We start from the raw sequence: 25,777 nt of genomic DNA, 5'->3' as shown, positions 1-25,777 counted from the left end.
TTTTTCCTCTGCAGTACAGGTCAATTTTATTATATTAAATTTGTAGGAGGGGTGTGGCCAGACAGATGTAAGTAAATCCAAGAAACTGACACAGGGCTTAAGACTTGATAATTCAAGCCTCTGGCAAGTGCCCTCATGAGCTGCTAGATTTCCTTCCTTCCTCCAGGGCTGGGTGGAGAACACTGCCCTTGAGTCACCTGAAGCTCCCCTTCCTTGCCACACTCAGTGTAAGGAAGCAACCCGCCCTGAGGCTTTGTAGCTGAGGGCACCCCTGCGAACCCAGCCAGGCCTTCGCTGTCCTTGTGTAGGGGCTGGAATCCCAGGGAACTGCCTGCTTCCTCCCACTCCCAGCCATCCCTTAATGCCTAGGAAACAGAGGTGAAAGCGCTTACCTCTTATTGGCTATAAACAGGACTTTCCCTGAGAGAGTCTCCCCTTCCTTGGCAAAAAGAGGAGTCTGCAGGAGGCACCGCACCTGATGCCAATGAGTCAGAGGCTCGGTTGGGGCTGTTGACAGCCAAACTGTTACCCTGTGGGGCAAGGAAAGAGTTAAAAGCCAGTTACATGCCAGACCCACACTGATGGGTTGGACAGGGACTGTGGTTGATAAGTGGTTGTCATTCTTTTAGACTCATGGAACCCTTTTAAGATACGGACAGCTCAATTTGTGCAGCAAGTACTGTGTGTTGAGTACTGAACTAAGACTTTATGTATATTATCCCATTAAATCTACACAGCAGCCCTATGAAGTATGCCCAGCACCACACAGAGAACAACTGGAGAGTCAGGCTTCAGATTCATAGACTTGGCCGCCACATCAATCTTATTTCTGAATCAAAGCTCATTAGAGGCCCAATAAGTAATAGAATTAAATTAGAAACTGATTTGTTTGAAAATATAGCAAGGGGTAAAGTAGGAGTCTGGCCTCTTACTGCTCATGCCAAACTATTCAGGGGTCCTGAGGGGCTTCTGGAAGTGAGAAAAATGTCTAGAACAGATAGTCACTATGGTCCTTCCAGCTCGGACATCATGTGTGTGTGTTTTTTTTTTTGTTTTTTTTTTTTTGAGACAGAGTCTCACTCTGTTGCCCGGGCTAGAGTGAGTGCCGTTGTGTCAGCCTAGCTCACAGAAACCTCAAACTTCTGGGCTTAAGTGATCCTCCTGCCTCAGCCTCCCGAGTAGCTGGGACTACAGGAATGCACCACCATGCCCAGATAATTTTTTCTATATATATTTTTAGTTGTCCAGATAATTTTTATTTCTATTTTAAGTAGAGACGGGGTCTCGCTCAGGCTGGTCTCGAACTCCTGAACTTGAGCGATCCACCTGCCTCGGCCTCCCAGAGGGCTAGGATTACAGGCGTGAGCCACCGCGCCCGGCCTATTTGTGTGTGTTAAATTGAGGTTCTTCCTTTCATATAAAGAGGTGAGAACATCTTGCTGTGCTCCTAACACTGAGGTCACCCATCCTGGGCCTGGGCAGTGATTGCTTGTGAGGTGGGGGCAAGGTGCACATTAAGTATGGGGCAAATTCCTAAAAGGTCAATTTTGACTTGAAGATTTTGGGAAAAATTTTTATATAATTTAACTGCTAAGTAATATAAACCACTTTTAGATAAAAATGTACTCCGATATAGTATAGAGTGGAATGTAAATTATATATATGTGTGTGTGTGTGTGTGTATAAAAGATAAAGCATTTAACTCTAAAGACACTTCCCCCTTGAGGGAGGCCACATGTCCCTTACCCTTGTAAGAACAAATTCACTTATGCAGGATATTACTGGTGGAACAAACATTTGGATTCCTTGGACAAACATGCTTGTATGGTGTAGGAATGATTTGTGCATCGCTTTCCTTCTCTCTTACTGTCAGCTCTGACAGGGCTTTCAGGGTTGGGTCCCTTCTTCCCCTGAGTCCCCCAAGACTCCCCCTCTGCCCCTTCTAAGCAGGTGCAATGATAAGCCTAGACACTCTCACAGGGAGTGGAGAGAGTACACTGTAAATGTTTCCCTTTGCCTGGGCATGTGACCCAGACCAAATCTTTTTGCTAGCTGGAACACACAAGGCAGCCTGGGAAGAGAGTAGGGAAGTCAGGAGGAGAACAGAGATTTGGGGGCTGTGGAGTGAAGCAGCCCAAGCAAGAAACACCAAACATTGACATCCAAGTCGTAGGTGGTCTTTTCCCTCTTTCCCCATAACTTTCAAACCTGTGCAGTAGAGGAAAACGGAGTGCACAGATGGAGAAGTTTCCTAATGTTGCAATTAGCATGAGTAACACAAGCCTGCCTGATCATTAAAAGATTCCAGAGTGTGAACCGAAGTAGGGGGAAAAGTATGATTCAGGAAATTACCCAGACACAAGAGATTATATAACCACGTGTGTTGGAAACAAAGGCAGGGTCTCAGGTTGCCACTCCATCTATTCTAGAAAAGACCAAGAAGGTTGGTAAAGCACAAACCGTCTCTCACTACTCCAAAGCTCAATCCATTTGGCTTAAGAGGCTTTGCATATTTTAGTCAGAGTTGATATAACACATGGAAAACCGTCTCATTTTCACTTCATCCTAAAATCCACAAGCAACATTAACATCTGTGTTTATTTCCTTGAAAACTGGAGAAACAAGTATTAGTGTAGTTGAAATCAATTCTTAAACATTTTAAAATTGTGATTACAAATAGTGGAGGGAAGCACGGGATACAGTGGGCTAAGAAGGGGGTGGGGGCAGGATACACACCGAGATCCAACAAAGGCCACGTCAAACCAGAATGCCACGCCGTGGATGAGGCCAGACTGCGCCATCTGAAACACAAAGGGGATTTCTACTCTGCAAGGAAATAGAAAGAAAGAAAGAAGAAACACTTGCTATTACTGTTTCTGTTGTTGACAGATACACTATATTTGTGAGATCAGTAGGAACATTCATAGAATATTTTCTTTCTCTCTTAAACACTTTTGCTCTGGCAGCAAGGTTCTCTCAGTGTGTGATTAATGCTTGGGTGACATTGCACATTTGAGAAGGCTGCATCTTGACAAAACCCTGCAAGAACGGTGCTGCGTGCTGCAATGACCCAGAACTGCACAAGGGTGAGTGTAGCATCTGGTGCTGGATTTGACTATTGAAGAGGAAGATGACTCAGGACACAGGTGACAATCATCCTTCAAGGAGCCAAAACATGGGTGGTGGCAGTTCCCCTGTGCAGAAGGTAATGTCTGTTCAGCCCTCTGAAAAACTGAGTGGATCACAAGGGGAACATCAAGCTCAGAAGGTCATTGTCATAGTTCATTTCTTTTTCAGGGAGGCAATTTAACTTCCCACCAGGCTATAACAAGAGTCATGCAGAAGTGGCCATGGTTTATGCCAAATGCAGAATAAGCAGGAATAGGAAAAATATTGGAAAAGATACAACAAATTCTAGATGCTGAACCTCTTTTAGCTGTGGAACTTCGGAAAGTCACTTAAATTCTCTGAAACTCAGTTTGTTGAAAGGCCATAAGATTTCTCCTACTTTCCTCACAAGGTTCTTGTGCATGCCAAATTAAAACAAAATGTATATGAGAGTGCTGTGAAGCCTTTGAAGCATGTCATATTTAAAAGGCGATATTATTGGTCCATCTCTGAGGCTGTATCACTCCAAGGACTATTATTTTATTGAATGCTCTGGAGGTTTTCAAAGAAAGTTGTATGTTATTTGCATTCATGGTGCCCCCAAAGGCTGAACTTCTTTTACCCTTCAGCCATTAGAATATTTCTAGAGTTTTCCATTGTACTTGTCACATTGAATTTATTGGTCTTACACTGTAATTATTTCTTCTCATTTTTTGCATCCCCCTAAATAGACTATGAGCTCAGCAACATAGAGACTTTAAAAAATTACTTTTTGTATCTGTACGAGCACCAACACAGTTACCTGGCATACAGTAGGATCTCAATAAACATTTGCTGAATCAATGCACAAGTGAATGAATGATATCTCTGGAAAACCCACATAGACATAATTTTTTTAAAAAATTTCATAGGACTGAAGAGGTAGCCCAGAGCAGCAAATAAAGCTAATGAAAGTCAATTTTGTCTGGACCTTTGGTAGTTATTAGAGTTGTACTCAGATGCCAGTTTTCTTGGTCTGAGCATATGGTAGGATTGCATTTTCCTACCCACTTAGGCTCAGGTACTGCCATGTGATTTGTTTTGACTAATTAAATGTGCACAGAAGTGACTTGTGTCATTTCGAGATGGATGTTTTAATTGTCAGTGCATACTGTGCCATGCTCATTCTTTTTCTTCAGTGACCAGCACTGTTCCAGATAGAAGCTGCTGCATCAGCCCAATTACTGGTGTGGGTATTCCATGGTAGCACTAAAGCTGGTTTACAATGGATAAATAGTGTAGGGGAGCAAGATACATGGGTTATTAGAAGCCACTGAGGTGTCTTTTTGTTACTGAAGCATGTTATAGCCTATCCTAACTGATACTGGATACCCTTTGTGATCTTGAGATGGGTGATGTTTTTGAGTTAGTCAGCTGCACTTTCTAAAATCTGACCCTTGCTTCCCCAATAGCTCCAGACAAATTACAACCTGGTGGGTCTTAATTTTCTTATCCAGAAGAAAAAAATATGAATGCTGATCTTCTCAGGGAGAAAGGGGCAAGATGCTAGTGAAAGATCACCCAAAGGGGATTCATATCATCATCTAAAAAAATGGAACCAAGTCAAGGCATGAGTCTTCATTTCAGAGTTCTTTTCAAATAGAGGGGAAGAGGACAAAAACTAACATTTATTGAATGCCTTCTTTAAAAATGATCCAGTGCCTATAAAATACTTAGCACAACACTTAGCATGTAATAAACAGTTAACGAGTTGCAGTTCTTTTCCTGTCATTATCACATGCACTGGCTTGGGTGAACTCACATATATGCTCTCACTTGAACGGCATTAAAACAGAGTGATTAAAAGCCCGGAATTTGGAGTCTGCTGAAAGGTGCAGATCCTAGCTCTAACACGCTTCTTAATTCTGTGACCTTATGCAACCTATCATTCAACTCTGCCTCATTTTTGTCATCTGTAAAATGGGCCTAACAATAGTACCATTCACATAGGATTTGTTGTGCAATTAAATGAGTTATTGTATATAAAGAGCTCAGAATAGTGGTTGTATAAGTACAAGCTATGCTATTACTATTTAATTTTTCTCATTCAATTCTCGAAACAATCCTACAAAGGAGATATCAATATCCTCCTTTTGCAGTAAATGAAACTAGTATTGATGCACCATTCCCACATGTGACTCACATCTAAAATCTCACCCTGTGTGAACAGCAAAAGTCTGCATTGAAGTTTTTGGTTGAGACATGTAGAGGAGATTTTAAGCATCAAGAGCAACACCGATTTGTACAAACCTGTGTAGATCTTCCTCTTCTGCATCCATGAAGTTTACTGTGTATTTGACAGTCTGAGCCATCAAAATCCTAATGTCAAATGTGTCCTCAGGGGGAAGAAAACATCAAAGATGTTACTTTTCTGTCAAGATAAACTGAATTCAAGCAAGTTTTCAGTCTAGTTCTCCTCATGAATCACGAGTTAGGATATAGAAGTCATGAGCTTAATGAGAATAATATTAATAATAAAAACTAACCTTTATGGAGCACTTATTATATGCTAAACACTAAGTGCTAAGGGATTTATTAAATTATGTCTTTTTTCCTTGAAACGTCTCTAGAGTATGTATTTGGCATTTTTTCAACAATCCAAAATTTCCTCAGGGGTGAGGATTTATCTCTTCTTCACATTCTATCCAAGAAGCTCCATATGAACTTAGTCAACCCTCAGCAACAGGTGTGGCATATGACCCCAGCTTGGCCAATCAGAGCATTACTTTTCACCTGAAGGCAGTGATTGGTTGATAGATGGGCACATGACCCAAGGTAGGGCAATCAGGCTCTATCTAAACTAAATCTGGGGCTTTTTGCCTAAGTTACTAGGAAAAGGCAGCCTCTCCCACAGAACTTAGAATTTTAAGAATCAGAGACTGGAGTTTCTGTAGCCATTTTGCTATCATGATAGGAAAGCCTGTTTAGGAATAGAGTTAAATCAGAGGAAGTGGAGATAAGTAATGAGGAGAGAAAAATCAGATCCTGGCAACACTGTTGGAGCTCCTGCAATAGGACCCCGAAGCAAACTCTATCTCCAGGCTTTGCAATTTTTAAGGGACAGTCATTCCATTTTAGCTTAAGCTAGTTTGGTTTGGGTTTCCTTCCACTTACAACTGAAAGAATTTCAGGTGATGCAAACTTACAATTTGCCCAAGGTTACACAGCTAGACGGGGCCACAATTGAAACTCAAATCTGATTAACAGGGAAGCTCCAGCTGTAAGCTATTATACAATGCTTCCTCTTCCATTATCCTGTAGCCACTAGAATCAATGGGAAGTTGTGAATTATTGAACAAGGGTGAGGGTTGAGTGTGTGTATGGGGTGTGTCAGGGCAGTGGAGGAACCAGAAGTTACTTATTGAGAGGTAGATAGGAAATCTCCTTGCTTTCAATAGTATCTCTCTCTGACAATGTTTTTAATTGATTGGGATATCAGAGCTAGAAGACTGAAAAACACGGTGCTCCAAGGACTTCTTTCTCTTCTTCTGTGATGGCTTAGCACAGAGCCTGGCAGTGCAGTGAGTGCTATGTGAATGAGTGAGTGAATGAATCAATATATAGACGCATGGGAGCAAGCCTGTAAAGAGAGCACACTTACTACTATTGGCTGTCTGAAGTATTTGTCCACTGCTGCACCCTGGAGACCCTGGCTGGACCATATTTCATATTTCTAATTCTTAGAAATCTCAACTATCCTTCTGTAATGCATCATAAAATAATTAAAGCAGATGGGATCTGGCATTTCTCCAGGTCTCCTGAGATACATCGTTGGGGGAATGGATGAGAAAACTAATCTGTTGACTTGGGAACGAGGGATAGGACAGGTTGCCCCCATGGAAGCACTGCTGGTACCTAAAATAAGTAGCACAAAGAACCACCATGCATCTTGCCCCTCACCGGAGTCCCCAAGCCCATCGCTGTGACGTGCTGCAAGGCTGCCACTCAGGTCCTCTGCGCTAGCCCTGCAGTGTTCGAACATGTGAGGGGTAACTGGTCTATAGCAAGTGGCAGGAAATTGTCTCTAGAAAATCTGCAGACCTGCACCTGACCTGGGGCTGGGGGAAACAGCAGAGGAGAAGAAGTGGAGTTGAAGGAAATTATTTGTGGGTGATTATTGGGAAGGATAACTGGGAGCAGGAAGGCCATTGGGCTTCCTACCCTTGATCTCCCGCCCAGCAGGCGGCCTCCTGCTCTGCACTGTGCTGTCCAAGTGCTGAAGTGCATTTCCTTGGCCCTCTCAGCATCCCAACCCAGAGCACAACTTTAGATCTCCAAAGGCTCTTGACACTCCTGCTGTTTTAGAAAATCGATTTCCCTCTTCTATTCTTCCATAGCCACTGGCCTGCACCTTCATGATGGCATTTGCTGTGATGCCTGACACCAAGCAGCAAGCCACAAGTGAGCAAAGGCTGTATCGGGTGGTGAACTGGAGCCAGCTCATATCAGCTTATCACAGCCCACTGTGCACATTTCTTCCCAGGTCCATGGTCAGTGACATCTGAACTATAGAAACGGGCAAACACTACAGATCACATCTTCACTCCCCTCCTCCCACTCAGAGAGCCAAAAGAATAAAGCATTTACAAGCACATGACTGGCTCTGTCTCACCTCTGTGTACCTGCTACAACTCAGACCACGCCTGGAGCATAGTAAGTATTCTGTGTCAGCTTGGCTAATGGCTAATGATCTTGAATATTTAGAAAGGCAATCTAGGGTATGGATTAAGAGTGGCTTTGATTCCAGCTCTGCCACTGACTAGCTGTGTGACCTGGACAAGTCATTTGAACTCCATGCCTTAGTTTCCTTATGTTTAAAATGAAAATATTAATACTTATAAGTTTTCCTTGTAGGGTTCTTATAAGGGTTAAATCAGTTAATTAAAAAAAAAGCACTTTGAACACTGCTTGGCATTTTGTTACTACTGTTCAAGTGTTGGCTAGTATGCTCTGAACATCACCTTCTCAGATCAGTGCTGGGGACTAGGGCAGCACTTCCCAATCTGACTTTGCTGAGGGATTACCTGGGGGAGCTTGTTAAGAATTTATTAAGTGAAGTATCCAAAGGATGGAAAAACAAGCATCACATGTACTCACCAGAAAACTGGTTTCCCTGATCATCACCTAAATGCACATTGGGGAAGGATACCAATTGGATATCAGACTGAGACAGGGGTGGAGGGAGGGGATAGATGTATGCCTACATGATAAGTGCGTTGCGCACCGTCTGGGGAATGGTCATGCTTGAAGGTGCTGACTAGGGGAGGTGGGGGGGGTGAGGGGATGGAGGTGTGACTACATGGTGAGTGCCAGGCGCACTGTCTGGAGAATGGACATGCCTGACTCAGGGGGATGGGCGGGACATGGACAATGTATATAACCTGAGCTTTTGTACCCCCATGAACAGCTGAAATAAAAAATAAAAAAAATAAAAAATAAATAAAAAAAAAAGAATTTAGATTCCCAGGCCCAGCTCCAGAAAGGCTTGGGAACCTTATCACTAGAGATTGAAAGCCTTTATCTCTCATTAAGCTTCCCTAATAAGGGTGTGTGTGCATGTGTTGTATTGTCTGTGAATCAGATGAGAACTCAATTCATCAGTCCCCACTGCCCCAAACCCATGCTCATCAGCCGCAGGGAAGAGAGAAAAGCAAAATAAACACAGAAACATGGAATAAACAAAAAAAATTGTGGTGCAGCCAGAGTTTGATGGAAGGATCAGGTAAAGCAAGGCTCCAAATTAGGAGTCAAAGCCTCAAATGCCACCCCTGCTGCATCCCCCAGCAGCAGTGAGGAAGGGCAGGGCTAGTGATATCAAATCAGCAGCCAGTCCTCAGCATGCAAGGGAAACTCCAGCCCCACCGAATGACCTAGGGACTCTTCCTGTGCTTGTACCGTTTCTCACCTCTGAGCCTTTGGCTGTTTTTCCCTTTACCTAGAATGCTCCTTTCCCTCTTTTGCCCCCTTAATCCCTACCTGATCTTTAAGACTCAGCTCAAATATTCCCATTTAAAAATTTAAAACCTTGGGGACAATCAAATATTTATGTTTCACTCACTGAAAAGCAGAAGTATTTTCTTATTCATTCCTATATATTTAGCACTTAGCATTGGGCCCGGAATATTGTTAGGGCTAAAATTATCTATCTATATTTATTTATCTAATTAATGAATTCATCAGTGGGTGAACTGGAGGGCTTGGTGTCCTAAATGGCTCTATATGTGGGCATAGGTACAATAAGAAGGATAAGGAAATGGAAAGTCATTTGCCCAAGTTTCCTCGTCTTCTGCTTCCACCAAGGGCCAGAGCCAAGCTGGTCCACAGGTAAAGCCAAACCGTGCTGCTTATAGTTTTATAAATACATATATTGAAAACAAGGCATCTATAATCCTAAAAAATCTTTGAAAACAGAACATCATAGGTTTAAAGGAATTTTTCAATATTTACAATGAGGATGGGAGTGTTCTCGGGAAATAGTCATTTTCAGAAAAGCCTGTTTGAGGGTAGGAGAAAGGGAGGAGGTCAGGAGGAGAGAAAGAGGAAGAGGAGAGGGTGAGGGAGAAGGAGGGAGTCACAGAAAAAGAGAGAGAGAGGTAGATCCAGGAGGAGAGAGAATTTCCCAGTTAGCCCAGAAGGTCTCAACTCCTTCTATTTTTAAAAATTTCTTGGGAAGCTTTTAAAGAGTGCTGATGCCTGGACTGCTTCCACCCCACCCTCAAACTGTGAGTTGTTTGTCGGTGTAGTCCTAGTGCCTGTTTGTTGCCAAAGCTCAACAGGTGATTCTAAAGTACAACCAGGGTTAGGTACTAAGTTATTCTAGGTTCCTGGCCAAGTAGGTGAAAGTGAAAGTCCCAAGCACAAAGAAAGCCCTCTACCTGGAAATGATTGAGTTGAAAATTGCGTTCTATGTGCTGACTACAACCCCAGCTCTCAGAGGGGATGCATCTGTGCCATTTACTTCACATGTTTGGTACCAATTAAAACCCAGCAGCCTCAATCAGCATGGTACAAATGGGCACAATTTCTGGGGCAGACAGGGCAGACGGGAGAGCTACAGGCAAAGAGCCCACTGCCTGGGTTTTAACATTTTCTGGCTGGACCATATTTCATATTTCTAATTCTTAGAAATCTCAACTATCCTTCTGTAATGCATCATAAAATAATTAAAGCAGATGGGATCTGGCATTTCTCCAGGTCTCCTGAGATACATTGTTGGGGGGATGGATGAGAAAACTAATCTGTTGACTTGGGAACGAGGGATAGTTTCCATTGTTTTCATCAGAAATGGGTTTTATTTTCCAAGTTAACTTATGGATGCTTTATTAGCACATAAGTGAAAGAGTCTGTGTGTTTTTTCTCTTGAGCTCACATTTCCAATTCCTACCATTCTTCATGTGAGCAATTCTTCACATTTACTACCTCCACTATTCCCACCACCATAATGCATGCAACATCTGGAAAGTCCTGCAAATACCACCCAGAGGGAAGCAACTTTGCTATTAGCTACTCCAAAACATATCCAGAGGTCAGAGAATGAGCCCATGTCCCATCACGTTAACTTAGTATTTTCCACATAGTCTAGCCTGGAGAGGGGTCCAGGAGAACCTCCTTCTCTGGTCTTTTCTGTGTTCTTGTTGTTTCTCTTCTAGTTCACCTTGGTCTTTTGTCCTTCCTCCTCCTTCCACATCTCCCCTCCCCACCAGTGTCCTGGATCTGTGTCAGAAGGCTGGTGGTACAGCCTTGCATTCCCTTGTAGATGTTAGCATTGGTCTTTCAGATTCAACAGAGGGCAGATTCTCTAATACAAGCACACCTTTCTCTTTCTAATATGAACAGCGTCTCTCATAGCATAACTCAGATATTTTACTTCAGTAATAATATTTGCATATTTATTATATTCTAACAAAAAATCTACTCATCTCCATTAAAAAGTTTTCTTCCTTTCAAAAATAAAGAAAACAAGGCAAGGAAGAAAATAGATGAAACAAAGAGAAACAGAGAAGGAAGATGGGAGGGGGCTCTATTGTGCTGGCTGAGAATTAAGCAACTTTTGTGTCTTAACGTGCTATGCTCCACCAGAATTAACAGCCAAGTGTACACTAAGCTGATGAGAAACATATGTAACTCCAAGAACTGACAAAAGCAAAGATCAGAGAATGTCACGCAGGCCACAAATGGTGCTGAATGCAGCATAAGAATATGGTTGGAATAGGCTGGTGGGGGCTGATAGTAGACGGGTGAATGCCTAGGAACAAACTGTATCTTTATTTGATTTTTTACATATTTCTTACATATAGCAGGACTTGAGGCGTGGTTGTTTTCAACACTTTTTCTTTTAAAATAAAATTAAATTTTATGTGTGTTATTTTATGTGTTAACTGTGGTAAGAACACTTACATGTGATTTGCCCTCTTAACAAATTTTTAAGAGTACATTATATTTGACTGTAGGTGAGAGTTGTACAGCAGACCTCTAGAACTTATTGATGTTGCTTGACTGAAACTATATGCCTGTTGACTAGTAACTTCCCATTTCCCTCTCCCCTCAACTGCTGGTAATCACCATTTCACTCTTTGAGTCTATGAATTTGACTATTTTAGATATTTCATGTGCATAGAATCATGCAGCATTTGTCTATGACTGGCTTATTTCAGTTAGCATAATGTCCTCAAGATTCATCTACATTGTCACGTATTTCAGAATTTCTTTCTTTTTAAAGACAAAATATATTCTCTTGTATATACATATCACATTTTCTTAATCCATTCATCTGTTGATGGACATTTAGGTTGTTTCCATAACTTGGCTATTGTGAATAATGGTGCAATGAACATAGAAGTGCTAATATCACTTCAAGATCCTGATTTCAATTCTTTTGGAAAAATACCTAGAAATGGGATGGCTGGATCATATGGTAGTTCTATTTTTAATTTCTTGAGGAACTTCCATATCATTTTCCATAGCAGCTGCATCATTTTTCATTACCATTAACAGTCTACAAGCGTTCCAATTTCTCCACATCCTTGCCAACACTTGTCTTCTGTTTTTTTTTTTTTATAATAGCCATCCTGAAAGGTGTGAGGTGATATCTCACTGTGATTTTGATTTGACACAATTTTCTGCATCAGCAGAATGCAGGCATACCATGGTGGAAGGTGGTATCTGTGTAAAAAATGCTTGCTCATCATGTCTCTGATTTTACTGGTTTAAACACCAGCAAAGTAGTGTGGCTAATATTCTCAATGTGCCATGTTTATATACTTTTTGTATTTGTAAACATGTTTTTTTTTCTTTTTAGTATAAAGAAGAGGAAAAAAAATGGGTTCATGGACTCTTAAAAGAAATTGAACTTCAGACTGTGCCTCTTTTGTAAGAAGTTAGGGAAAGTTTGTCATTCTGTAAAGGAATCCATAGAGCATCCCCAGGTATGCCAAACTCAATCTAGCTAATTGTGGTTGGCGTAAGAATTGGACCTATGAAAGCCGTAGCAAAGGGAAGAGTGAATCATCCAGATATCTCTTGTTTGTTCTACCCAGCGAAGGGTTGCTCTGGCTGGGATGGGGAACCTGTGGCCTCAAGGCCACAAGTGGCCCTCCAGATCCCCAAGTGCAGCCCCTTGACTGAATCCAAACTTCACAGAACAAAAGGATTTGTTCTGTAAAATTTGGATTCAGCCAAAAGGCCACATTCAAGGATTCAGAGGCCAAATGTGGCCCCAAGGCTGCAAGTTCCCCACCCTCTTTTGGGATGAGACTCAGTCCCAGCTAATCTGAGCATCTTGTCACCCTAGCCTTGGTGATGGACTCAGGATTAAGCATCTGACCCAAGGAGAGTCAAGTCTACAACTTTTTTTAAAACTGTGACAAAGGAGAAGTAGAAATGGAGCTGTGAGTCTATAAATCTAGATTTCCTGGAAACCACATTGCTGCCATGAGGCAAAAGCTATCCAAGAATGGAGCCAAGCTGAGGGATAGAGACCAGGACCCAATGCAAGTGCATTAAAATCCATTTGGGTCTGAGGAGCTGAGTCTACTCTTGGACTTTTGAGATATATTAGTCATAAATATTCTTTTTCTTAAGCCATTTTTCATTGATTTTTTTGGCCATTTAAAACCAAAAGTGTCTTAACTGGAAAAAAAAAAACAGTAAAATAAGGATCCTCATGAACATGTTTGATGAACATAACTCTAAGAGAATAGTTGTACCTAATTCAGTGAAGTCCTAATTCTGTGAGGACTGTACTAAATTGTTATAGCCCAGAAATAGCCCAGAGGGTATAGAATCAGGCCAGGGGATGGTGAGGTAGATGTCTGCTGGACTTGACAATTCTGTCCGGAAATGGATAGCTCTGATGCCAGAGGATCCAGAAGCTGAAATACCACATCCCTGACTACACAGGTTTCATGTATATGGGCCTGGAGACAGAATATTATAGAAGAGCCCTGAGTTTGACCAATGTTACAGAACAAGATAGATAAATATAGAAATTGAAGTTTATTCTAAGAGCAAAAGCCAGATGGGTTCAAGACTTGCAGATATAAACAGAGATGCGGAGGAAATATCAAGAACAAATACTGGGTAGTTGAAAGAAGATTATAGGTCAAGGAATCACTGAAATATGAATAAGCCTAGGACAGAGGTACATGAAAATCCAGATATGAGTGCATTGGTCACTGTTCCTGCAAAAGTTCTTTCTCTGTGATACTTTGTGCTGTATACACTTGGATTCTGATAAACATTTGGTTATATCACATGGTCATTGAAATGTTTTTATTTGATTCACACAGTATTTCTATGAACCAATGACTATCAGGGCCAAATATATTTTTGGGAATGACCAGGTCTACAACTCTAGCTATGCAAAAGAACCTTTAGTACAAATTCCAGTGTTGGGGCAAAATCAGCCTAGGAACAAATCATCCCTTCCCTTCACAGTAGAATTCAGCAGCTTGTCCATTCAGTTGAATGGATCTTCTTGAAAAATAATGTGTTTCTCAGTAGGACTGTGGTCAACAAGGCATTTGATAGACTCAGAGTGGAGAGGAACAAAAAGGGAGGTTTCATTGCCTGTAGCAAAATTCTACCTGTATTCATCTTCCCTCACCCTTTGCGAGCACACACTCTGATTTCTGTAAAGAACAGTTAATCAGAGGCCATCCACAACTGGCACCCCCAGTACCACTCAACTGGCTCTGCCCTGGTCAAGCATGATGGATACATACCATCCACTCATAATACCTCATAAAAGAAACTGGAAAATATCTTTTGATTCCTTAGGTGGTATATCACCTTTTAAGTGTCACCTCAGATCTTTCATGTCTTACTTGTCTCTGAAATCCTCATCCAGGTGTTCTGCCCTACCTGTGCCAAAGTATGGGCTCCTCTGGCCCAACCTCACATGGGCACAACGGGACAATGCCTGACCTCAGGCCTGCACCATGTGCTTCTCGCCTCCTGTGCTGGGATATCCCTGTTGACTTTGGGCATGAGATGCCATGAGACCCAGAAGGCTAGTTAATGTCTGATGGGTGAACATTTTATCCATGGGGAGATAAAACCAGTGTGTAAGTTCATTTCTCTCCCATCATCTGTATAAACTGTCCTGAGATGTAGTTCATTTGATCTTTTAAGATGGTCCTAAGAGATCAAGCAATCTCTTGTTGTTTGAGACCACGTGGTAGCCCGCTCAGTACTGCACCTTTGCATTAGCTCTCCTTCATTTCCTGCCTCATTCTTGTTTCTCCTCATTCTCATTGCACTGGGATTGCATTCCTTAATAAAGCCATAGTTTATAAGCTTTGCTTAAGCTGCTTCCTGGCAAACTCAAGCTAAGACAACTGATGTCAGGTGTGGCCCTGGGATGTAGACCCTCAAGATGGTGTTACTCACAAGTTTGATGACAGTAGAGTGAGTGTGTAAGGGGGTGATAACACTTATCTAGTTTCATCATTTTTAATGGTCTTGTTGGTGGTTAACTAGGATGTAGTAAAGGTAGAAAGTGAAACATTGGGCTATAGGGTGACTCTGTGCTTGAAGTTTGGGAGCAATGACAATTATATGGATTGAGGAGTAGGAAAGCCTCTGTTAACAGCATTGCAAGCTTTGCAAAAGAAAATTACAATATCAGAAAAGCCAACTCCCAACTTAAGATACACTGTGAAATGCAGAGGGCATTTCTAGCAGAATTTAAAGAAATTCCTATCTCCTTGGTATTACAAGGCCTTCTGTGCTGAAAATCAGGTATAGAATTTGACAAGCAGAAGCCACGTCCTTGAAACTGAAACTAGACAATAAAACAGTAATAGTAGAGGAGCTGCAAAGGAGACTGCACACGCAACCCCCACCGGTCTTACGTATCAGAGCTGGGGCCCTGCCAGGGAAAGAGCAGGGCTATGAGACTCTTTGTTTTATCTTTTTAACCTATTGCCTTTAAAATTCTGTGAGAATCCTTTGTTTCAATCAAACAAGGTAGTTTGTTGCCCATGCTACTATTTTCTGCTCAAAGATCTTCTGGGGTTCCTCTGTTTCCTGAAGCTTCCTCGGGTGGTCGACCTGGGACTGGGATAGCTGGGAGGACAAGGCAGAGAACTCTGAAAACACCTTTCCAATTCCCCTGAATACTTCAAGCCTGCAGAAGCAGAATTCTCCTCCCTTTTGCCTGGAGACTCTGCAGCAACTTCTCATGAAGCCTGTGCCTTGAAAGATAATTTTATTCTCCTCAATATCTGCCTCACGATCACTCATTGCCTCTAGGCTAATGGTCCCTTATTGCTCTCAGGTTGATAACTCAAGCACAGCCTGAGCAGTAAATACAATTCCTATTCCAGGAGGAGATAATTTACATGCCTAAGAAATTACAGGAGCTAGATAATATTTTCCACTAAGAACCAGGAAAAATTCTATGAGAGTGGATTTTAAGGGCATTGGACAAGGGAGGGTAGAATGTAAGCCAAGAGAGCATACAATCCATTGACATGGGGCAATCCATTGAATCATAGAATTCAATGTCACCATCTGGGACAAAACACAAGGCGCCAGCCCTAATAGTCTGCTGGATGTTGCTTTGAAGTTTGGTCGTCATGATGGCCAGCAGTCGATGAGGTGAAGATTCTAGTTCTGCAGCATAGGATTGAGGAAGGGGTCAGAAGTCTCAGGGAGGTGAAAATGCTAGGCAGATTTACTATGGAAGCCCTAAGAACATTCAACATGACTGTCTTCTCAGGTAGAGCTCAGGAAACTCTCCTTTCACAAAGGTGATAGGGAAGGAACCAGTGAGAGAACAGTGGCATCTTGAAGAAGCTCAGACTAGCTGTCCTTGGTAGATCAAAGGCAGTGCTAGGTGATGGTGTCATTAAATTGTGCTCCCAGTGAGCATAATTTGGATGGAATTTCAGAATGTCAGAAGCAGGAAAGCAATAATGAACTGCAAGCTGACAACATTCCTGTGTCAGGCAGCAAGGCTGGAGTGGTAATCAGAGAACTCTGACCCACAGGGATGTGTAGTGGTTGTTAATAGATCCTAGCATTACTAGAAAGGTGAAATAGATGGACAGTCAACTAGGGTAGTGCTCAATGTGTACAACAACAACAACAAAAAATTGCTAGCTAGGGAGCAGAAGGATGATGTCAGCTGTCACAATGGAAAGATTAGGTCCCTCACTCAGATCCAAGTGGTTTATAGATCCAGAGACCTCTGGTTCATGACTGAAGTGGAGACTCAGTCCCCTTGAGGAAGGACTTAGCAGTGCCACCACAGCACATATGCTAAATATTCCCCACTCCTTCTCCAGAGGGACCTGGGTTTCTATGACAAAGCAACTGTGTTGGAGGAAGAATATCTAGATTTTTTTTAAGGCATGTTGGACAAGAATTCTGAGCTGATACTGATACCAGGAGATCTAGAATGCCTCTGATTAGTGAGGACTAAGGAGGATGGATAGTAAATGGAGCTTTGGACCAAATCCATCTCACAGTGTATACACTGGTTTCATACCAACCCTGTGGTTATTTCCCCAGTCCCTGAATATATAAGTGGGATAGATACATTCAGCATCTGGCAGAACCCTTACACTGGTAACCAGATCCGTGAAGAAGAGACCCTTATGGTCCAAAAGCGTAAGTAAGGACCCATCCCTGAAGATGAAACTACACCATATCCAGGTAGGTAAGAGTATTATCTTCAATTTATGAATGAGGAAATTATGTCTCAGAGAGTAAATTACCATGACTAAGGCTTTCCAGTCGGTAACCGACCGAACCAAGAATTAAACATAGTTCAGTCTGGCTCTAGAGTCTGATTCATCCAGCTTTTAACTATCGCTTATTTTGCTTATGCTTTTATGTTCCATAACTATAATAAATATAATAAGACAATCTAGTTTGATCTCAAACTTCTTTAGAATATTTGGTTGCTGTTCTTAATTGATGCTATGTGTACATTTTTCTTTCTACGAGAATGCATTTAGAATTGTATTTACAGGCTTTGGTATAAAAATCCCTGAGCCAATCATTTTCAATAATGCTAGTGGTGCCCATTACAAAAGGAAGTTTTACAACTGGGAATGATGATTCTTCATGACTGAGCCTTACTCTCTGAAGATATTTTCTAGAATCTTAATTAATGAGGGCCAAGGAATCATTATCAAAAATGAAAGTTATTAACTTCATTGGTGACTACTACCAGCATCAAAATGTAGTAATCTTGTCTACTAAGAGAGACTTATAATTGGTTATTTGGAAAGGATAAAAGTTATATGTTTATTGTACACTGTACACTAAGATGAATTTTAGAGCTAAATGCAAATTTTAAGAAATGTTAAGTGGAAAAAGTGAAAACATAAAAAGTAGAAGGAAGTTAATACGAGATTCAAGGTAGAAAGAAAGAAGCAGTAAAAGAAAATATTGGTAGCTCTAGCTACATTAAAAAAAAAAAAACCTTCCTTTTGTGGTGAAAGCCATCACAAAGAAAATTACAAGGCAAGCTGGATATTCTGAAGAAAATACAATAAAATCTTAATATCCTTAATATAGAGACAATTTTTACAAATCAATGCACTTATCTTCTACTCAACACTGTCTGGAGAATGGACACGCTTGAGGCTCTGACTCAGGGAGATGGGCGGGACATGGACAATGTATATAACCTGAACTTATGTACCCCCATGAGCTGAAATAAAAAAAAAAACAAACAAAAATGAATTTAGCAACTATTAACTAGGTTAGATGATCAGAATACAGCAGCAAACAAAGTAGCCACACTTATGGAACTTGCAGCCTCATGGGGAAGATAGACAATAAATACAATAAGTAAAACCACATACTATGGCAGATGGCAACAGTGCTACGGAGAAGAATGAAGCGAGAAGTGTGTGGGGGCTTTCAGGAGGGAAGGGATTACAGCTTTAATTAATAGAAGGTTTTTCTGGGAAAGTGACATGTGAATGAGGGAATGCCAGGAAGGTGGGAGCATACCTGGTATGTTGGAGGGGAAGGAGGCCGGTGTGGCCAGAGTGAAGAGACAGAATAAGAGAGCAGTTAGTAGGAGACAAAGTCAGAGGAGTAGTAGGGTAGCAAACCAGGTCATGTAGGGTCTTCCCATCCATTGTGAGGACTTTGGCTTTTACTATGCAGAAGGTGGGAAACCCCTGGAGAGTTTTAAGCAGCAGAAGAATATGATTTGAGTTATGTTCCACCAAGAGCATTTTGGTTGTTGTTTAAAAAGAGGAAATAAGTTAGAAGGCTATTGCAAGACTGTAGCATAAACAGGTTTTTTTTTTATGGTTGTTGTTTTGTTCGTTTAGCTTTTTGTTTGTTTTGTTTTGCAAAGGTGGGTGGGAGGAGATGGTGTGGCTCAGCAGCTTGCATTTGGACATGTTGAAGTTGAGATGTGCAACAGATACAGAGTGGAGCTGTCAACAGCCCCCTGGACATCCAAGTCCGTGGTTCTGGAGAGAGGTCTCTGTTGAAACCCTAACTGTGCAAGCTGTGGGCATGAAAACAGTATTCACAGCTGAGAGACTGAATGAGATCAAATAAGGAAGTGAGTGTTGACAGAAAGGGGAAGACATCTCAGAACAAAACCTGGAATCACTCCAGCGTTTAAAGATTTGGGTCATGAGCAAGAATCACCAAGATAGACTGAGGAGTACGGGCCAGCAAGGTAGGAGAAAAACCAAGTTTAGGCTTCAGAAGTGAAGTGAAGAGAGAGTCAACTGTGTCAAGTGTTGTTGGTAGGAAAGCCAGGGGAGGACTGATAACATATCACATCCGATGACCTTGTTTAGCCTGTTAGTTGTTACTTAATCTCTCGGTTCACTCCTTTAAAACTCACCCAAACTCATTTTTTTACACCCCACCCCACTGTCTGCATTTCCACTTCTTTGCCTCTCCTAACAGAAATCATGCAAGCATTCACCACCTGTTCCCTGGATCAAGGCAACAAAAGGCCCAAATGCCAGTAATCTAATGCAGAAAAAAGGAAAAAGAATTAGAAGGAAAGTGAAGGCTGTGAATTTGGATACCTATATATTTAAAAAATATATATATTTTTGTTTGTGGACTAAAAATAAAACCATTCAAATGCACCAGCTATCAGAGAAATACAGCTAAAAATAAACTGGACACAATTTTTTTTTTTTTTTTTTTGCAAATCAAATTGGCATTTTAAAAAGCAGATCCCGTATGGGCAAGACTCAGCAGACATTCCCATATACCACTGGTGGAAGTGTTAATTGGTAAAAACTTTTCTAGAGGGCAAGTTGGCAATATATAAGAATAATTTTTTTATAAGTTCCTTCTTCACACCTTTTGGTACAGTAATTCTGCTTTTAGCAATTTATCATATGGAAATAATCAGAATGCACACCAAAATTTCTATGAAAGGACGTTCACTTTGGTGCTGTTTCTTATAAAATTTAGAATGTAGAATTCTATAAGATTCTATATTTTTACAGAATATCAAAACATGTTAGTGTTATTAGGGAATCTATAGGATTAGAATAGCAGTTAAAATAATTTATTATTCAACACTGGAGCTTGAGTCAATAAATTATGAGATATCCACAAAAGAAATACTCTTCAGCAAAGGAATATTTTAAAGATATGAACACATGTCAATAAAATATTGTCAAAAAAATCAAACTATATGTATGATTCTAGTTTTATAAATAAAAAGAATAGAAAAATTTAAAATATGTCAACTGAAATCTTAAAAGTAATTATCTCTGTATATGCTTGTGCTTACCGGAGTTTTTATTCATTCAAAAATATTTATTGTGAGCCCACCACGTGGCAGGCTGAATGCCTAGGATGCATCAGTGAAAAACTGACAGAATTCCTAACTTTGTGAGCTTACATTCTATCAAGAGGTAATAATAAAGAAAGGAATTATATATCTTTTAGGAGGTGATAAGCACTAAGAACAAACACAGAATAGAAAAAGAGGGGTTGGAAGTGGCGTGGGTACAATTTAAAATAGGATAGTCAAGGTCAGTCTCATTGAGAAGGTGGCTTTTGATAACGACTGTATGGAGTTGAAGGATTTAACTATGTGAATACTGAGGAGAAAACATTCAAAGTAAGAGGGTCAGCAAATGTGAAAGCCCTAAGGTAGGAGCATGTCAGACGTGTCTGAGGATCAGCAAGAAGGCCTGTGTGGCTGGAGCCAGACGAACATGGTAGTAAGAAATGAGGTTAGAGGGTACTGAGGAGTCAGACTGGGTAGAAGCCACTGTAAGGCTTTGGCTCGGTTGAGAACAGGCAGGTTAGGGTTAGGAAGCTATTGCAATACTCCAGATGAGAGATGGTGGTATTGGGATAAAGGGGGAACAGTAAGAATTGGTAAAATTCTGGATATGTTTTGAAAGTAGAACCAATAGAATAGAATTTCTCAAGTTTGCATATAGGGGATAAAGAAGAAGAGGGCTTCAAGGTTTTTGGCCTGAATGATTGGGAGGATAACATTGTCATCAGTTGAGACAGAAAGACTGTGAATAGAGCAGGTTTTGGGTGGGAGCAGGGAGCTCAGGAGTTGAATTTCAGACATGGTCAGTCTCTGCAAGGGGAGATGTCCAGGAGACAGTTGGCTATGAAAATATGGAGCTTGGAGGACCTGTCTGGGCTGGAGAGATACACTTGGGGGGAATCATTAGCCTATAGATGGTACTGGAAGCTATGAGAATGGGAGAGCCCACCAAGGAGTAACCATGCATAGGAGAAGAGGTTCTAAGACTTCGTCTTCGGGCACTCCAACATCAGGAGCTCACAGGAACGAGTAATAGCGAGCGGAGGGCTGGTTGAGAAAGTGACCAGCAAGGCAGGACAAAAATCAAAATACTGTGGGGCAAAAGAGTGTTTCACATGCTGCTGGTAAGTTAAACAAGTTCAGGAATGAGAGCTGATCACTGGAATTTGCAATGTGGAGGTCATGGCCACTGGTGACCTCGACAAGAGTGGTTTTGGAGAAGGTTGGAATTCTGTTTTTCTGTTTCTGCTTTTCCTTTGTAGATGGAATAAGTAGCAGCATGTCTGTACAGTGATGGGGATCCTAACCAAACTACTGTGACCATCAGTATTCTCAAGGTAGTAAGAAGGCAGCAGAGGACATGGTTGGAAGGTCACACAAAAACTGCGTGGAAAACAAACCTCTAGTTTGTTGGTGTGGTCTACTCTGCTGCCTAAAATTCCTAACTCTTCAGCCTCTGCTTTGGCTCAGGAGGTGACATTTAAAATACAGACGTTCAGGGTCAGCATAACTTCACAGGGCAATGGTCATTATTAACGTAAGCACTCTCCCCACAACCCACCCCACCGACACACATATACACAAAGAAGCCATTCACTCCCATTGATGAGTCTGTGGCGTGGGATCTCAGAATTGCAGGTTCAGCAAAACCACAATACACTACGAATCTGTGGCAGAAGAGCCTGATTTGTAAGAACAAATTAGGGGAAGGAAAAATCTTAGCCCTTGACTCACTCCTCAAAGAACTTTGTAACCCAGGAAACCAAAGCGCATGCTATTTGCTGCCCCTTCACTAGGATTACAAAGAGAAAAACACAGAAATCAACTTTGCATATCTCTGTGTTGGAAGGTTGTGTCCAAGTCAGCCAAAACTCAAACCTTAAATTGCAGCATCCATCCTCACCCTCCTGGAGCAACTCCTGTGCTCCCTCCTGCACATGTAACATTCTCACACGGATGATATCTGTTGTCTTTCTTCTTCCCGTGGGACCAACAATGTCGTTTTCCTTCCCTCCTTCTCCTTACAAAAGCCAGTTCTCAGAGAAGAATCCCAGAAGAAATGGTGGTTTAGATCTGGCAGAGGTTTTATATTAGTTCCCATTTTACAAATGAAGAAACTGAGTTTCAGAAGGGTCAGCTAGGCCCAAAAGCCAATAACCAAGTAAAACTCCAAAAGGATTTGGTCAACTCATTTATTATACACTGAGCTGTATTGATTGATATGTCCTCTGTCAAAGGCAGGTTCTAACCAAAGCCATAGTCCTGGGTCAAAGGAACAGATGGTGAAAAGTAGACAGGGAGGGACAGCAGGCTGGAGGATGTTGTCACTTTAGCAGCAGGGTCACCTTTTGGATGTTTGGTATTACATAAGGAGCTCCCTGATTGTCTGTCTCTAATTTGTGAATAGTGGTTCTCAACTGGGGTTGAATTTTTCCCCTCAAGGGGACATTTGGCAATGTCTGGAGACACGGTTGTCACAACTCTGGGGGGAGGTATTACTGGCATCTAGTATGTAGAGACTAGGGATGCTGCCAAACATCCTGCAGTGTACAGGGCAGCTCCCCACATTATTCGGTGCAAAATATTAATAGTTTTAGAAACTCATGTTTATTCTGAAAAAAAGGAAGGAAAGGGTGAGAGAACATTACCAAAAGTTGGCTCTGGAGAAGTGTTCCATGTAGAGCTGTTCATCAGAAAAGGGGGCCAAGTGGATGTCACTGAATGTCGGGAACATCATTCCTAACAAGCAAAAGACAACAGATGCAGGAAATTGACTTCTATTGCTTTCTGATTGAAGGCTATCCTCACCTGCCACCTGAGACCAATTCCATTGTTTTTCATTTCAGTTGTTATGCAACAGGATAAAATATAATTTTGTCTCAAAACAAGGAAAAATAATTAGGCAGAAGATTGGAGGGTCTATAGAAAAGAACACCAAACCAAGTTATAAAGTTGTGCAAGGATGAAAGTTCATTGACTCTCAGGTGAGCCATTCAACCAGGCATAGTTGTCTTCTCAGCTGCTGGCTTTTTTCCTTTTCATGTGTTCTGTGCTTGGAATTCTGGGTTCATTCATTCATTCATTTTTTTATTTATTATAAAAACAACTTAGCTTTGAAAATAATCAAAATTCCATAATCCATCACATTGTTTTCATTCTCAGGCTTTGTCCATGTATCATGAGATCGACTACCTATCTTCTTCAGTGCTGTTGGGCTTTATGCTTATAAGGATGCTTGCCAGCCTTCATGCTGGGAAGTACACACCTGTGCCTTGTTCCTGGCACCTACAGTCATCATAGGAAAGGTAGATTATTTAGTGAGCAAATGAGCACCTAGACTGGCACACCTTTTTGAGCAGGTAGACCTGATGATCAGCTTTATTACACTCATAATTTTAGGGATAATCTTTTTATAACCATTTATTAAATTACATATAAAAAAGATGAACTATTTACTCTATTTCAGAAGTGAGGGTAGTCTAAGAAACCAAAGATGCTGTCATTAAAATGACAACAATAATAGCTAAAATTTCTTGATTATGTTAACTCTGCCATGTAGTTTTTAATGGGATTTCCATGCATTAATTCATTTAATCCTCATAAAAACATAAAGTGGGTTCTATTATTATACATGTTTTATAAACAACAAAACTAAGGAACAGAGAAATTTCAGTTACTTGACCAAGATCACTGAGCTAATAAGTGGAAGAGCAAAATCCAGGGAGTTGAATCTAATGTGATAGTGCCTCATACTTAAACTATGTGGTCTCATGTCTGTTAAAACATATCATTTTATTTAGAATATTTTCAAAGGAGGTCAGAAGCAAAGCATGATTATAACATCATTCATATGTCTCATCCAAATCTCAGATGTTAGTATCAAAACAATAATGATTGTTTGGTGGTTTTTCAATTTCAAGATAGAAAACCTCTGAGTGGAGGTTTTTCCAGGTTCTTGGTGATCACTGGGAGAAAAGAATTTCAAGACGCACCATGGAAGCCGAGCAAGCAGTTTTTTTACTGAAAGCAAAAGTACATTCTATCAAGAGAAAGAGAGCAGGCAGGCTCAAAAAGAGCAGCTGCCCCACGGGAAGTGGTTTTAGATCTTTTGTAATCTTACTAACTGAGTGGAGGAATACTCAAGGCTAAGGGGTTGGATTTTACTAAGAATTCGAGTAGTAATTCCTAGAATTGGGTTCCCTCCCATTTTCATACTTTATATGGTTGTCTCAGACTGTCATGATGATTTCAAGGGCAGAGAAATTTTAAAACCACAATGTAAATGATATTACAATTAGCCAAAGTTCATGTAAGGTGACAGAGATAGCTGACAACTGGTTGAAGCTGGTTGTTGCCTGTGGTTATCAGCTCCTCTAGTTAGCTTCTGCTTGAGGGTTGTTTAACTTTAACACCTGCACCCAATCTGCAATCCGGCCCCCCCATCCTGTCTGAGTCCTGTCTCCTAGTCTCCTATTCTAACAGAAGGATATTAAACAACCTTAGAAAAGTAATATAGATCACTGCTTGTGTAAATTTAGGAAGCTTCAGAGGATGATGTTGTGAGCCTCAACCTAATAGGAATTCCAAGGATATGAGATGAAATGGAGAGGAGGAAATCATCAAAAGTAAAATACAAGAAAAATTCCAAGAGCCAAAGAAAACGTATTCACTGAATCTCCAGCAAAAAAATTTTAAAAAGATTCACACCAAGAACATTGGAGGGAAGATACTGAAAGTATCTGGAGGAAAAAACTATGTGACTCTAAAGGATCAGGAGTTGAAATGGCTTTGGACTTCTCAATAGCAAGACTGGAGCCATCCCACCACCACCAAAAAAAAAAAAAAAAAAATTAAAAAATATAGAGTAAAATTGTTTTAAGTTAAATTCTTAACCAGTCAAGTAATAATACAAGAACTAAACAAAAAGTAACTACTGAAGCACCCTTTTTCCAGAAGCTATTCGAGAATATCCTTTGCTGAAATGATGCTATAAATCAAGGAGGAAAACAAAAAAATGGAAGTCAAATTATGGCAGCCATGAAATAGGGCTGGAGAGCAGCCAGTTCATGTTCGCTAGAGGAGGCCAGAGGACCACAGAATAGAAGGGAGGCACAGAGGAATAGATATTGATAGGCATCTGTCAGATCTGCTGGAGTGTGGAAACATTTAGCCATGAGTATATGAAAGCTAATGAAAAAAAAGGCAATTAACTCCAGGAAAAACAAAAGATTATATGATAAAATATACATAATCATATACCATCTGATTCAGCATTGAACAATAATCACATGACATTACATCACAATAATGTAAACATTGATCACTAATTTAATCAAATAATGATCTGGGTCCATATTCCCTTATCCTATATTCTGAAATCCAAAAATC

General features: G+C 40.9%; 1 protein-coding gene across 1 annotated transcript in view; it reads right to left on the bottom strand.

Moving 5' to 3' along the window:
* Nucleotides 1–25,777, bottom strand: part of LOC123645694 (histone-arginine methyltransferase CARM1-like) — a 93,307-nt gene that overhangs the window by 8,333 nt on the left and 59,197 nt on the right. The window contains 6 exon segments of the mRNA XM_045562131.1: nucleotides 393–530; nucleotides 2,737–2,826; nucleotides 5,398–5,483; nucleotides 6,749–6,800; nucleotides 6,973–7,002; nucleotides 23,038–23,128. Of these exon segments, the coding sequence (XP_045418087.1) occupies nucleotides 393–530; nucleotides 2,737–2,826; nucleotides 5,398–5,483; nucleotides 6,749–6,800; nucleotides 6,973–7,002; nucleotides 23,038–23,128 (487 nt within the window).

The sequence above is a fragment of the Lemur catta genome, chromosome 10 (assembly GCF_020740605.2).
Source record: "Lemur catta isolate mLemCat1 chromosome 10, mLemCat1.pri, whole genome shotgun sequence".
NCBI classification, from domain to species: Eukaryota; Metazoa; Chordata; class Mammalia; order Primates; family Lemuridae; genus Lemur; species Lemur catta.
The sequence above is the reverse complement of the archived record's forward strand: the minus strand, read 5'-3'. Positions and strand labels throughout refer to the sequence as shown.